This window comes from Zalophus californianus, chromosome 1 (genome assembly GCF_009762305.2).
Source record: "Zalophus californianus isolate mZalCal1 chromosome 1, mZalCal1.pri.v2, whole genome shotgun sequence".
Classification (NCBI taxonomy): Eukaryota; Metazoa; Chordata; class Mammalia; order Carnivora; family Otariidae; genus Zalophus; species Zalophus californianus.
The window spans coordinates 12,602,841-12,616,508 of NC_045595.1; the positions used below are offsets into that span (position 1 = coordinate 12,602,841).

The 13,668-nt window shown below is 47.9% G+C and overlaps 1 protein-coding gene across 2 annotated transcripts; it reads right to left on the reverse strand.

Annotated features, from left to right (window-relative positions):
- Positions 1-1,688: 1,688 nt before the first annotated feature.
- SMIM7 (small integral membrane protein 7) lies at positions 1,689-13,306 on the reverse strand. Of its 2 annotated transcripts, XM_027585423.1 has the most exons (5): positions 13,197-13,275; positions 13,073-13,114; positions 12,535-12,587; positions 8,345-8,435; positions 1,689-2,814 (listed from the first exon to the last, which is right to left on the reverse strand). In XM_027585423.1, exons 1-5 carry the CDS (start codon positions 13,220-13,222, stop codon positions 2,799-2,801), a joined length of 228 nt encoding a protein of 75 aa, XP_027441224.1. In that variant the 5' UTR covers positions 13,223-13,275; the 3' UTR covers positions 1,689-2,798. The 2 variants fall into 2 exon arrangements, with proteins under 2 accessions (XP_027441224.1, XP_027441225.1); XM_027585424.1 differs by lacking the exon at positions 8,345-8,435 and having other exon boundaries at positions 13,197-13,306.
- Positions 13,307-13,668: the final 362 nt, after the last annotated feature.

Here is a 13,668-nt window from a genome sequence, read left to right on the forward strand (position 1 = left end):
TGCTTTGGCGATCTGTGATCGGGGATTCTGACTCACTGAAAACTCAGATGACGACTAGCATTTGTTGGCGATCAAGTATTTTTTAATTAAGGCACGCACGCCAGTTTTTTAGACGTGATGCTACGGCCCACTTCCACAATGCAGGGTAAACGTAACTTTTATATGCGCCCGGAAGCCGAAATACTCCTTCAACTTGCTTTATTGCAATATTTGCTTTAGTGGGGCGGTCTGGACCTGGACCTGCAGTATCTCCAAGGTATGCCTGTGTACTGATATGTATAAGGAAAATGCTAGAAAGGAAAGAGGAAGGCGGGAAAGGGTTTTCCATGCTGGAAAACTGTTTCTAATGTTTTTGTTTTTTTTTTTTTAATGAGATTTTTTTTGTTAGTTTCCTTTTTCTGCATACGTGCATTCTTTTTTTTTTTTAAAGATTTTATTTATTTATTTGACAGAGAGAGACACAGCGAGAGAGGGAACACAAGCGGGGGGAGTGGGAGAGGGAGAAGCAGGCTTCCCGCTGAGCGGGGAGCCCGATGCGCGGCTCGATCCCAGGACCCCGGGATCATGACCTGAGCCGAAGGCAGACGCTTAACAACTGAGCCACCCAGGCACCCCTGTTTCTAATGTTTTTAAACGTCTCTCTTTCACGGTGTGTGTGCAGACCACACGCACGAACGCAGGCGAGAGTACAGAAGATGCTAGCAGTGAGCACACCCAGGTTTGAGCACTCGGTCAAGCACCAGGCCCACATTTGAGCGCGCTGAGCCTCACAACAACCCCAGGCAGGTGGGACTTCCAGACCCATTTTGGCGACTGGAAACTGAAGCAGGGAGTGGAGAAGCAAGAAGCCAAGGTCCCACTGGCAAGGAGCAGAGACAGGACTTGAACCCACTGGCCCAGAACATGAGCGCTTAAATGCTGGGGAACCCTAGGCACCCAAAACTCAAACTTCGATAACCTTTGATGTTAATGAGGGTTCTTGAAAAGCTTCCTAAAGATGCACATCCGTGAGATGCAACTTTTAAAATGGACAGCAACCTCCGAAGCTACATTGTTTGCAGAGAGTTTAACAATGAGGTAATAGTTCTCTGGAAAAAAATACAACTATTGAAACAAAATCTCAATGACAGCATTCTCTTCTCAGAGCATGATTCATCCCCATAACGTACGAATGCCTTGCCTCATTGAAACCTCAGCACCAGTCTGAATAAGGCAGCGAGGTTTCCTCGAACCACTGACATGGCTTGAGGAGTGACTAACCAAGATCTCCGCACGTCTGTTCTTGCTGACAAGGACACAGGCCTGCGCAAAGCTCAACTCAGCAGCTACGTTCCCAGCTACTGACAAACTATAGGCCTGGGTTTGACAAGGGAATAAATTATAGAAGCAGTGAAGGAGAATGACGTCAGCTAAGCAGCAGTAAAAGTGGATTTGACCCTGGTCTAGCAAAACCTCAATATTCTCCCTGGCTCTTTCAATACTTCCCAAAGCAGCCAGGTCAAAAGCCCATTTGCCCAATTCCGGCCTGACATGTATTAAGGATAATCCAAAACGGGAAATCTAACACTGCCTCTCTTCTTTTTGACAGCCTCCAAAATGAATCCTCGGTGTTTCCCACAGTGTAATTCAAAACCACTCCAGTTGGAAGTCAGCTAACTTCTTGGTTAAAAAATTGTATAAACAAAAGATCCTTTTTAGAAATGAGCTTTATTTTCAGTGCTACTTAGTTCTGAAAAGTCTGCATATTTACTTTTTCCTCCCACCAGGTTTACCTCCAAATCAGGAATTCAAAACCCACAACTAACAGATCAAACACCTGTAGGACCTGGGTGTCGACCACTGGCATTTCATTTTGGCGATAAAGGACCTGCCTTTCAAAGAAGATTCTATGCAAAATGCTGTATTTCCTTGAATGAGGCTCACTGCTTTTCAACCTTGAAATCACCCACTTGAAAAGAAGACCCAAAATTCCAAGCTTTCAGAACTGGGTCCCAGTATCACCATGTAAGTCACTCTCATTCTTGAAACTATACATTTAATGGCCCCCAGGGTTACTTTAACAGAAGGCTGCAAGACAGGGCAAAATTTCTCATAACACCCACATCTGCCCTTGCCAACTGTTCTGTACCCCTCTGCCACGGGAATCAGTAAGGCTTCACCCTTAAAGTCCTGGGGATGACCTCAGAGGCACCGCGTGGCCGAGCAGAGCCCATCGAGACAGGAAAGGAATTTGGACACAGGCCCAGCAACAATGAACTTGTTATTTCTAAACACAGTCCAATAAAGAGGCTACATCAATCTTAAAAGCGCACCTTTCTGTTTCAGATCCCTGGATAAAAATTATTTTGAAAAATCGGTAATATTTGAACCAAAAAGGAGGGTTATTAAAAATAAACCAAGAAATATCCAGAAACGAGTTTCTAGTAGAAGCTTGCTAGAAGAGGAATTCCAATCTAAAAAAACAATCTACACAACGTTCTTTTATCTGCGGGGAATGCAATGTTATCACATCCCTTCCATAAACCCTCCTAAAACTCCTTAAGTAGACAGCATTTCAATGCAGAAACCAAAACGAAAGTATCTTTGAAAAGAAAACAATGACGTGGCTGGGAAGCCGTGTGCAGCTTGGCGAACATTTTTTCCACCCACCAAAAACTTGGGCTTTCTGGGAAGGTCGCTTGTTTTCCGGTCAAAACCATTCTTGAAGTCGTCAGGAACGGAGAAAGGGAGACTCGGCATCTGGGAAGGTGGTTCCTGGTTCCTGGTTCCCGGTTCCCAGGAAGGTGTGTATCTGGGGCTCAGGAGCCAAACAGCCTGGAAAAGTAAGAGGGCAGAGATGTCCGTGAGGATGAGAAGGATGTAAAGCTATATAGCTTGGAAAACACTTTCAGAAAATATTTTTTGTTACTATTATTAAGATTATTTTATATTACTTATGGCTTTATAAGTAACTCTTCTGTTACACAACATGAATATACTTAATGCTACCGAACAGTACATTTTATTTTATTTATTTTATTTTTTTAAGTAGGCTCCACGCCCAGCATGGAGCCCAATGCAGGGCTTGAACTCATGACCCTGAGATCAAAACCTGAGCTGACAGCAAGACTCAGACACTTAACTGACTGAGCTACCTGGGCAACCCCCAAACAGTACATTTTAAAAAGAAAAGAGCTATTTAAGAAAGTATCTGCTTCATCAGAATCTGTAACATTTTATTTCAGCCCATTCTTTATTACTGCAAGTCAATGATACAGATGATTACAGTTAACTCTGTTCATTGAAGAGAATCTGAATGGGAAAGGCCTGGAAAGTGTATAAAAACCCATGAAGTTGAGAACGGAGATGTAGTTATGACAGAGGTCTACAGGGGAAAACCACAGAACTGTTAAAAAGATATATATATGGGAACTCTGTTATCTTTGCAACATTTCTATAAACCTAAACTCTTTCCAAGATAAAAAAGGCTTTTTGAAAAAAGAACAGATGGTGCAGGATCACCACATGAAAAGAATGAAGTTGGATCCCTACCTCACACTATACACAAAATTTACCTCAAAGTGGATAATAGGCCTAACTATTAAAATTAAAACTATAAAACTCTTAAAACTTAGGAGGCACCTGGGTGGCTCAGTTGGTTAAGCGACTGCCTTCGGCTAAGGTCATGATCCCAGGGTCCTGGGATCGAGCCCCACATTGGGCTCCCTGCCCGGCAGGAAGCCTGCTTCTCCCTCTCCCACTCCCCCTGCTTGTGTTTCCTCTCTCACTGTGTCTCTGTCAATTAAATAAATTAAAAAAAAAGAAAGAAAGAAAGAAAGAAAACTTAGGCCTAAATCGTCGTGACCTTGGGTTGGGCAATGATTTTTAGCTACAACACAAAAAACACAAGCAACAAAAGGAGAAATAGATAGACTGGACTTTATCAAAATTAAATTTTTTTGTGCTTCAAAGGACACCATCGAGAAGGTGAAAAGAAAACAGAGAGAATGGGAGAAAATACTTGAAAATCATGTATCTGATAAGGGACTGGTTTCTAGACTAAAAAGAACTCTTATAACTTAGTTATTACCCAATTAAAAACTGGACAAAGGACCTAAATAGACATTTTTCCAAAGAAAACATACAAATGACCAAGAAGCACATGAAAAGAAGCTCAATGTCACTAACCATTGGGGAAATGCTAATCAACCTTCACATCCACTAGGATGGCTCTAATCAAAAAGACTGACAATAATAAGCGTTGGCAAGGATGTGGGGGAAATTGGAACCATCATACACTACTGGTGGGAAGGCAAATTGCTGCAGCTACTTTTAAAAAATAGTCTGGCAGAACCTCAAACGGATAAATATAGAGTTACCATATGACCCAGCAATTTCACTCCTGCGTATATACCAGAGAGAACCAAAAACTTAAGTGTGTCTACACAAAAACTCAAACATCGGGACACCTGGGTGGCTCAGTCGGTTAAGCGTCTGCCTTTGGCTCAGGTCATGATCCCAGGGTCCTGGGATTGAGACCCACATTGGGCTCCCTGCTCCGCGGGGAGCCTGATTCTTCCTCTGCCTCTGCCCCTCTCTCTGCCTCTCATGAATAAATAAATAAAATCTTTAAAAAAAAAAAACCCGAACACCAGTGTTTGTGTCAGCAATCTTCATAAACAGGCCAAAAATGGAAACATTCCAGATAGCCATCAACTGATGAGTAGATAAACAAGCTGTGGTAAAGACATACAATGGACTATTCTTCAGGCACAGAAAGGAATGCAGTGCTGACACACATTACAACATGCTGGAACCTTTAAGACATCACGCTGCATGAAAGAAGCAGGACACAAAAGGGGCCATATATTTTTACGATTCCGTTTACAGGAAATATCCAGAACTAGCAAATCCATAATGACAGAAAGTAGGTAAGTGGTTACCAGAGGCTGGAGGGAAGAGGAGGCAGTCACTGCTTAATGGGTATGAGGTTTCCCTTTGGGGTGATGAAAACGTTCTAGAACTGCATTGTGGTGGTGGTTTCACAACCCCATGAATATACTACAAAATACTGAATTGTGAAGACTGACTGCCACTTTTTTACTTATTAATCTTGCTCCATGATTTCACACCCTCATTTTCTCCGTATCTTCCCACCCAGTATTTTATTATGAAGATTTTAACATACAGAACAGTTAAAAGAACAGTTCAGTGAACCCCCGCATATACACCACCTCCATTCTACAATTAACACTTTGCTTTACATGGGGGCCTGGGTGGCTCAGTCAGTTGAACCTCCGACTCTTGATTTCGGCTCAGGTCATGATCTCAGGATGGTGGGATCAAGCCCCACATCAAGCTCTGGGCTCAGCAGGGAGTCTGCTTGGGATTCTCTCTCTCCCTTTCCTTCTGCCCCTCCCCCTGCACGCACACTCTCTCACTCTCAAATTCAACAACAACAACAACAACAACAACAAAAAGCTTGGGGCGCCTGGGTGGCTCAGTCGGTTAAGCATCTGCCTTCGGCTCAGGTTATGATCCCAGGGTTCTGGGATCGAGTCCTGCATTGGGCTCCCTGCTCGGGGGGGAGTCTGCTTCTCCTTCTGCTCCTCCCCCTGCTAATGCTCTCTCCCCTCCTCGCTCTCAAATAAATAATAAATAAATAACTTTGCCTTACAGTGTACCTACCCAATTATCCGTCTACCTTATTTTTTATACGCTTCATAGTTAAGTTGCAGATATCAATACTTGGTCCCCCTAAACACTCAGGCACGTTTCTCTCCCTATTTCAAGTTTTTCATGACTTTTTAAAAAATTTCCCAAGTAGCTCAGCTCAAGCAATATAAAAGTGGGTACAGGGGATCTGCAAGCCATCCCCTCAGGCCCTGTTAATTTCCTCAGCAATCCAAGCATGGTCACCTCTGTGGACAGCCTGGAGCAGATCCTTCCAACTCCCTGGGTGGAAGTGTTTTCTCCACAGACTTCGGGCATTTATTCAGCGCTTACTGCATGCAAACCACAGCCGAGGCCGGAGTGCACATGTAAGTGACATCCAGCCTTCTTTGCTTTCGAAACACTCCCCTGTGTAGACAGAACTTGCAGCACCTCATCAGCGATGAAGCCTCGACAGCTGCTCATATGGGCGTCCTTTTGAGTTACTGGACTCTTCCCCAGTTCTTGGACATTTAGGTGATTTCCAGTTTTTTTAATATCCTGGGAAAGCCAGTCACTGCCTCCCTGAAAGAGTCCTTTCTGAAGAGGATCTTCCCTCACTCGTGGCACCTACTGAAAGAGGTGGCCCAGGTTAGGGGTTGGCAAAAAAGCCACATAGTAAGTAGTCTGGGCTTTGCATGCCAGGCAGTTTCTGTCATAGGGCTTCAAACCCCTCTGCTATAGTGCAAATGCAGTTACAGAAATGGGTGTGGATGCATGACAATAAAATTTCATGCATGAAAACAGGAAACAGACAGATATGGCCCACGGGCTGTGGTTTGCTGACTCAACCTCAATGATTATGCTGGAATCGGGATAACCCCCATCTAACTGGACCTGGGTCACACCTAGCTTGGTCAAGCAAGCTCTGCTCCCAGGAAGCAAAATCAGGACACCAGGCTACAAAGATAGCCTTGAGCTAAGCTAGGAGGTCACAGAGCCTAAGGTGACCATCTTGGTCACGGGCCAGCAGATGAGTCGTAAAGGGAGCTAGCTGGACGACAGGATGAATGCAGCCGATGAGCCGAACAGAACGATGAAAACACAGAGTTCTTCCCTGCCCTAGGTTGCACGTGCTACCATGCCTCTCCTTAGCTCTGCAAATGGCAAGGCTTCCTCCCGCTCTTTAGGTTTTGATTTAAGTAGCACTTCTCTGTGGGCCTCTTCCCAACCATCGCCTAAACTGAGAGCCTCCCATTCGCCTCATGAGTGATTCTTCCCTATTTGTTTTTCTGTCTCTGTCCCAACTGCCATACTGTGCATTCGCTAGTGGCAAGGACGAAGGCTGTCTTGGTCTCAGCCATAAGCCCAAGGTGCAGCCCACACAGGAGAGCTGTAACTCAGTAAATGAAGGAAAGAAACGACAGGTGCGGACCTGGAAAGACCAACGCTGTTCTACTTCCTGTGAATCCTAGTTACATTCCCTCTCCTCTTCTGCAAACTCCCTGATCTCTGCACCAGCCCTCTTTGTACCTGCACAGGCCTCATCCAAGCTCCCAAAAAGGGCTTCTCTGGGCGCACATCACGGTCCTCATTCTGGAATATTATACACTTTCCAGTGGCACAGTGAAACTCCTCCTCTCCCCATCTCCTAAGTCCTGGAATCATCCCCTCATACAGCCATGGGGCTGGCAAAAGGACCACCCAGCAACCCCAAAAGCAGCAACCCAATTACTCAGGAGAGCCGACTTTTCATTCTCTTCCTCTTTAGGGGGAAGAATGGGACCAGCCCAGCATGATTAGCCCAGATGATAGCACACCAGATTCTCCTACGGTTTTTTTCCTGAGCCTGTTTACTAATGAGTCTCACAATTCATCAGCAGCGGCATCAAAATTAAGGCCCCGGGGTGCCTGGGTGGCTCAGTCGTTAAGCGTCTGCCTTCGGCTCAGGTCATGATCTCAGGGTCCTGGGATCGAGCCCCGCATCCAGCTCCCTGCTCCATGGGGGACCTGCTTCTCCCTCTCCCACTCCCCCTGCTTGTGTTCCCTCTCTTGCTGTGTCTCTTTCTGTCCAATAAATAAAATCTTTAAAAAAAAAAAAAATTAAGGCCCCGCTCCTTGCGCGGCAGGAAGCCTGCTTCTCCCTCTCTCACTCCCCCTGCTTGTGTTCCTGCTCTCGCTCTCTCTCTCTGACAAATAAATAAAATCTTAAAGAAAAAAAAACAAAATTAAGGCCCCCAATGCCGGAAGGAAAACCAACCCATTTAGGTTTTTTTAAGCCTAATGAGGAAATGAAAAATAGGCATGAGAACAGAAAGAAGTCTGAATACACTTCTGAGGGCTACCGGCAGGACAGGAGCAGGGCTCAGCAGCACGCTGCCAATTAAGCCACACTGTCCACCCTGGCAGACATCGAGTACAGGCTAAAAAGGGCAGAGCAGGCAACAGGGTTAACAGGGCCATGGGCTCGAGGAGAGGCATCTCTTGGCAGCCTCTGCTACGGCACCAGGAACAGCCAGGACTCTGGGAACACCGTGTCCCAGTCAAAGCTCCAGCCTAGACCACAGTGACACAGTTTAACCTTTGTAGACCCTGCTTCCCTCTCTAGCTTGGGAAAGCGGAAAGCGTGTCACGGAAGCGCAGAGAGACAACAGAGGGTGAGCATCCGGTGGGTCATTCTAGACAGTGAAGGGGACAGGCAGGCCGGACTTACACGATCATGCAGAACATCATGAAGACATTCCACAGGGCGATGAAGATCCGGAAGTATCTGAGGCTCAGTAAGAACTCCCGGATGTTGTCACCTGGAAAGTCAGAACGCGTTTTTACAAGCACTGCTGACGTTTCTGTTGTCGCGGCATCAGTGCACTTCTGCAGTTTGCCACCCGCCCCAATCCCACCGCCCCACGTTCCGAGGGCAGCATGGCTTTTCCTGTGGGTCGCCTCTGCTGCCCGACCCTTGGCACTCTGGCAGTAGCTGCCACTGACCAACCCCTCAAAGCCCTCAGCCTCTGACTGGAGGCATGGGAGGGGCACGTGACCCGTCTGCCCAATGAGAGTCAGCCCTGGGACTTTGGTCAGTCTGCCCAGTGAGAGTCAGGCCCTGGGACTTTCATCCCAACTACTGGGAAAGAGGCACTTGCTTTCTGTCAGCCTTTCTGGGCTAGGAAGACGTAAACCCAGTCCTTTGGGGCAGGAGTTGGCAAGCTATGGCCCATGGGCCAAAGTCAGCCCCTACCACCTGTTTCTGTATGGCCCATAAGCTAAGAATGCCTTTAAGACTTTTTAATGGTTAAAAAGAAAATCAACAGAGTATCTTGCGAGACACAGAAATTACATGAAATTCACGTTTCAGTGTCTATGAATAAAGTTTTATCAAAATACACCCATGCCCACTCATTTATATACAGGCATACCTTGGAAATATTGTGGGTTCGGTTCCAGACTACTGCAATAAAGCAAGTCAAATGAATGTTTTGGTCTCCCATTGCCTATAAAAGTTATGTTTACACTATACTATAGTCTATTAAGCGTGTGCTAGCATTATGTCTAAAAAATAACGTCAATACATGAATTATAAAAATATCACTAACGGGGCACCTGGGTGGCTCAGTCGTTAAGTGTCTGCCTTTGGCTCAGGTCATGGTCCCAGGGTCCTGGGATCGAGCCCCGCATTGGGCTCCCTGCTCAGCAGGGAGCCTGCTTCTCCCTCTCCCATTCCCCCTGCTTGTGTTCCCTCTCTCGCTGTGTCTGTCAAATAAATAAAATCTTAAACAAATACGTATATATCACTAACAAACACTAACCATCATCTGGGCTTTCTGCATGTCGTAATCACTGATCACAGATCAGCAGAACAAATACAACAACAATGAAAAAGTTTGAAAAACTGAGAGAATTACCAAAATGTGACAGAGAGACACGAAGTGGGCAAACGCTGTTGGAAAAATGGTCCCCCAGACCTGCTCGCACAGGGTTGCCAGAAACCTTCAGTTTGTAAAAATAACAGTATCTGCAAAGCACAGTAAAGAAGCACAATAAAACAAGGTATGCCTGTATTTCCCACGACTGCTTTCAAGGAACAGAGCGGACATGCTGCACCAGGCAATGTATGACCCACAAAGCCAAAAATGTTTACGATCTGACACTTTACAGAACACTGGGCCCAGCCCTGTTCTGGGGTCATCTTTTGTCAACACAAGCCAGCCTGACAGTAAAACTAACCTAGAAGGAAAAAGAGAGCTGGAGAGGGTCACACACAGGAGGGCTGGTTTGAGCCCTGAGGCTGGGTGTGCCCCAAAACAGTTCCACCCTTGGAGGTTTCCATTTGTTCCAACCACTTTGGGCTGGATTTTCAGTGTTGGCACCTGAAAAAGCATACTAATTCAGGCAAGTAAAAACGGGGCTCTGCTTTGATGGTGACTTACTCTAGTCCCCCGATGCCGCAGAACAGAACCCATTCCAAGAGGAAGCAACTTGGTATGTTAAGACTCCAGAGGTATGGGTTCCAGAACCTTCCTCCAGGGTTTTAAGTTGCTCACCTCTCTAATCCTCCAGAATGGAATGAATGGGTCCACATGGGGTAATCTACAAGGGTGCTACCCAAAGCGTCATCTATAGACCAGGGCTGTCCCATAAGTACAGAATACCAGGCAGGAGCTCAGAAAGTTACACCTGGCACCACTGCACCATCCAGGGACATGATGAGCACACACAGTCTTGCTGAACACAGTTGAGACGAGTCTGGTATCATCCAACCCACTGGGAGAGCCACATGCAGCCCAGCCCAGACTGCACATGTCAAACACGGGTCCAGCCCCAGGATGTCTGAGAGGCGCTGCTTGACGAGGCCCTTCTCCGGGCCCAGCATCACAAAAACAGGCTTTCCTGCCATCAACAGATGCTAAGTGAAGGCCACTTGTTCCAGGCAACAGCCAAGTGCAGGGGATAGAGGGAGGACCAAGACAGATATCCCTGCCCTAAGAAGCTCACACATAGAACAAATACTAAACAAGTAATCACACACCTGATTATTCACCATGGCCAGTGCCATGGGAGCACACAATGGGGGGATGCCAACATAGCCCTTGTCAGGGAGCAGGGGTCAGAAAGCGGGGGTCGGAAAGCTTCTAGGAAGCACATAAGCTCCGACCTTAAACATGGGCAGGAGTTTACTGCCCTTCCACACAGGTGACCTTGCTCAGTCGCCGGCCTACATATGCCCCAGTTTCCTCCTGTGTAAATGGGGGTGACAGTGACTAGGAAGACCTCAGCAGTGCCTGGTACACAGACGGCTCTCAACAGATGCAGCCACTGCGGTATGAGGGGTCAGCTGCGCACAGGGAGAGGGGCATTCTCTGCAGTGGCAGCAGTAAGCACAGAATACTGGCTGGAAGGAGACGTGCAGAGAGCCCCTGGTCGGAGGGAAGCCACTGTTGTGACTGTCCTTGTCACTGACTGACTCTCACTGCTACCAAGCCCTTCTACTCTCCCCCAACCCCCCTACCAGCTCCAATCTAGATCTCTAGACTACAAGCCCCAGGAGTTGATATAGTACCTTCCACAGAGTGGGTAAGTGATACATACAGCTGCTGAATGAACATATGAACGAAAGAATGAATGGATGGATGGTTTAGTGACTGAGGGGACAGCCTGTGGAATCAGAAAAACTCAGGTTCAATCAGGATGCTGTCACTGATTTCCTACGTGGCCACAAGCAAGTCAAGCCACAGCCCTGAACCTCAGTTTCCTTGTCTGTGAAATGGGAAAATGCCCTTTACCTTTCAGGGATGGAGGCAGAGTAACACACCCACAGGAAGCACCTAACAAAGCAGCCACTACCAGATGGACCCCCAATAAAAGGGAGTGGTCCGATCATCATTAAATTCACTGCTCCTCGGGGTTCCTATCATTCCCATGCAACACTCCATCATGGCATCCACCACCTTGGCTGCCAACGCCACCGGCTCAAGGGTCCTTCCCTCCATACACTGCAGCTGGAGCAGCAACCCCATCCCTCTCCTCACCTCTCATCACCTCCGTCACCATTTGTTCCTTGTTTAGGAACTGCTTGTCCCACCCCAGAGCAGTACAACCCACAAGGTAGGAATTTCATCTGTCTTGTTCTCTGCTGTGTCCCCAGCATCTAGGACAGTGGCCGCCATGTGGCTGGTGCTCAATAAATGCTTGGTGAATGATGCATGGACATTGAAGTCATGTATAGGTCCCATTAGGTTTCAAATAGTCAGATGAATAAATTCCAGGGCCCCCAGGACAGGTGAGATGATATAAAGATAAGGGGGTTGGGGCTGGAATGAGGCAGAGGCCACAGGCCCTGACTCAATGGGGTCCTGTTTTTCTCAATTTCATCCAGTAGGTGCCAAGAGGTTGCTTGAACCCTGAGCTGTAGGATGTTCAGATTTTTCTTGATAAATCAGACGTCTGAATTTTTATGTGACATCTGATTTATCTGAAAGCTAATGTTGGCATCTAATTAAAATACGTCTGCAACACTCTGAAAGCGATGGCTACTTGTTCATTCATTCATTCATGCTGGAGGACGGGCAGCACAAAGGCACAGAAATGGGCCAAAACAAGCAAGAGCAAGTATGAGGGATGAATACTAGCCAGAGGATAACATTCATAAAGGACAATCATGACTGTAGGAAGTTTTATGAGTGGTGACATACTCAGGAGGTTTGACCCGGAGAAAGAACAGGGTGACAGAGGTGAGCAGAAGGAACAAAAAATCTTCAGGCCCATCTCTCCCTTCCTCCCTCTCACAATCACAATCTCACACACACACACACACAACTACTGAAAAGAAAACTAAGGTAGGGCTTGGTGAGAAAAAATTGTCCTCTCTGAAATGGACCAATTTCAGACTCCAGAAAGGAGGCTTACCTGTGCTGGGCTCCCTTGACTCTTCCCCAAAGCCCTGCGTGTCCTTCTTTTTCCTACAAAGAGGAACAGACAACGTCCACTTTTGGTGGGACATAAAGACCACTCGATCCCCCGGCCCTGACCACCAGCTCAAAGGGCCTCGGACACTCAGTTTCAGCTCTAGCCTTGCAGGTGAGTTGCTGTGTGACCTCGGGTGGTTCAATGCCCCTTTCTGGGCCATCATCTACCTGCCAATCACAGGTCTGCAGCCGCCAAGGGGAGAGATTGGTCCGTGGGTACAGAATAGGACTAAGAATTTTGTGGGGGACGGGCCAGAGGCTCTCCAGGATGCGAGAAGACAGAACCCCGGGAAACGGGAGTCTGTATTTCAAACCAACTGGGAGCGAAGGGTCACAGAAGGATGGACCAGACTGGAGGCGGGGCCAGAGGGAGGGCTGGGGCATAGGGGCGTGGCCTACGGCGTGGGGCGGGCTCACGCTCGCGGGGGCGCGCCTACGGGCCCCCTGGGTGGAGCCGCGATTCAAAGCGGCCTACTCACAGCTTAAAGTTGAGCACTGCCCCTGCGTTCATCAGCAGCGTCCTGCGAAGGGAGAATGAGGTTACCTGGGCCGCCCCACATCCCTCTCACCCTTCTTACCCCAGCCTCTGGCCCCCCTAATTACCCAAACAGCAGGATGTCCCCGATCATCGTTACGGCCGAAACGTCCGTCAGAACCGGAAGCGGAAGTCCCGGAGGGGGAGGAGAGAAGAGCATGAGCCGGCCAATCTTGAAGCCGCGCTGGCGAGGGCTGGTCCAACTGAAGGCCAAGGCAGGCAGGGTCCCTCCCTCTGCAGGCCAGGCCCCTTTAGGGAAGAGCGAGCGCCCCTTCTCGCTGGGGAGGCCCGGAGGGTAGCGAAGAAAGGGCGGGGCGGGAGTGTGACGTCACCCAGGAGCGGAGTCATCCGGGGCGAGATTGGATTACGCACTGGAGGCGTGCCGCGCAGGCGTGAGGCCCCTACGTGCTGGAGAATTAGCGCCGTAGGTTTTCCTTCTGGGCTCAGGTCTCCCACGCAGCTTCCGAAGAAACCTGGCTCCCTGACCACTGAGCTGCACAGGGGAATGGGCCCTGATGCAGTGGGCTCTCCCGGGCATGG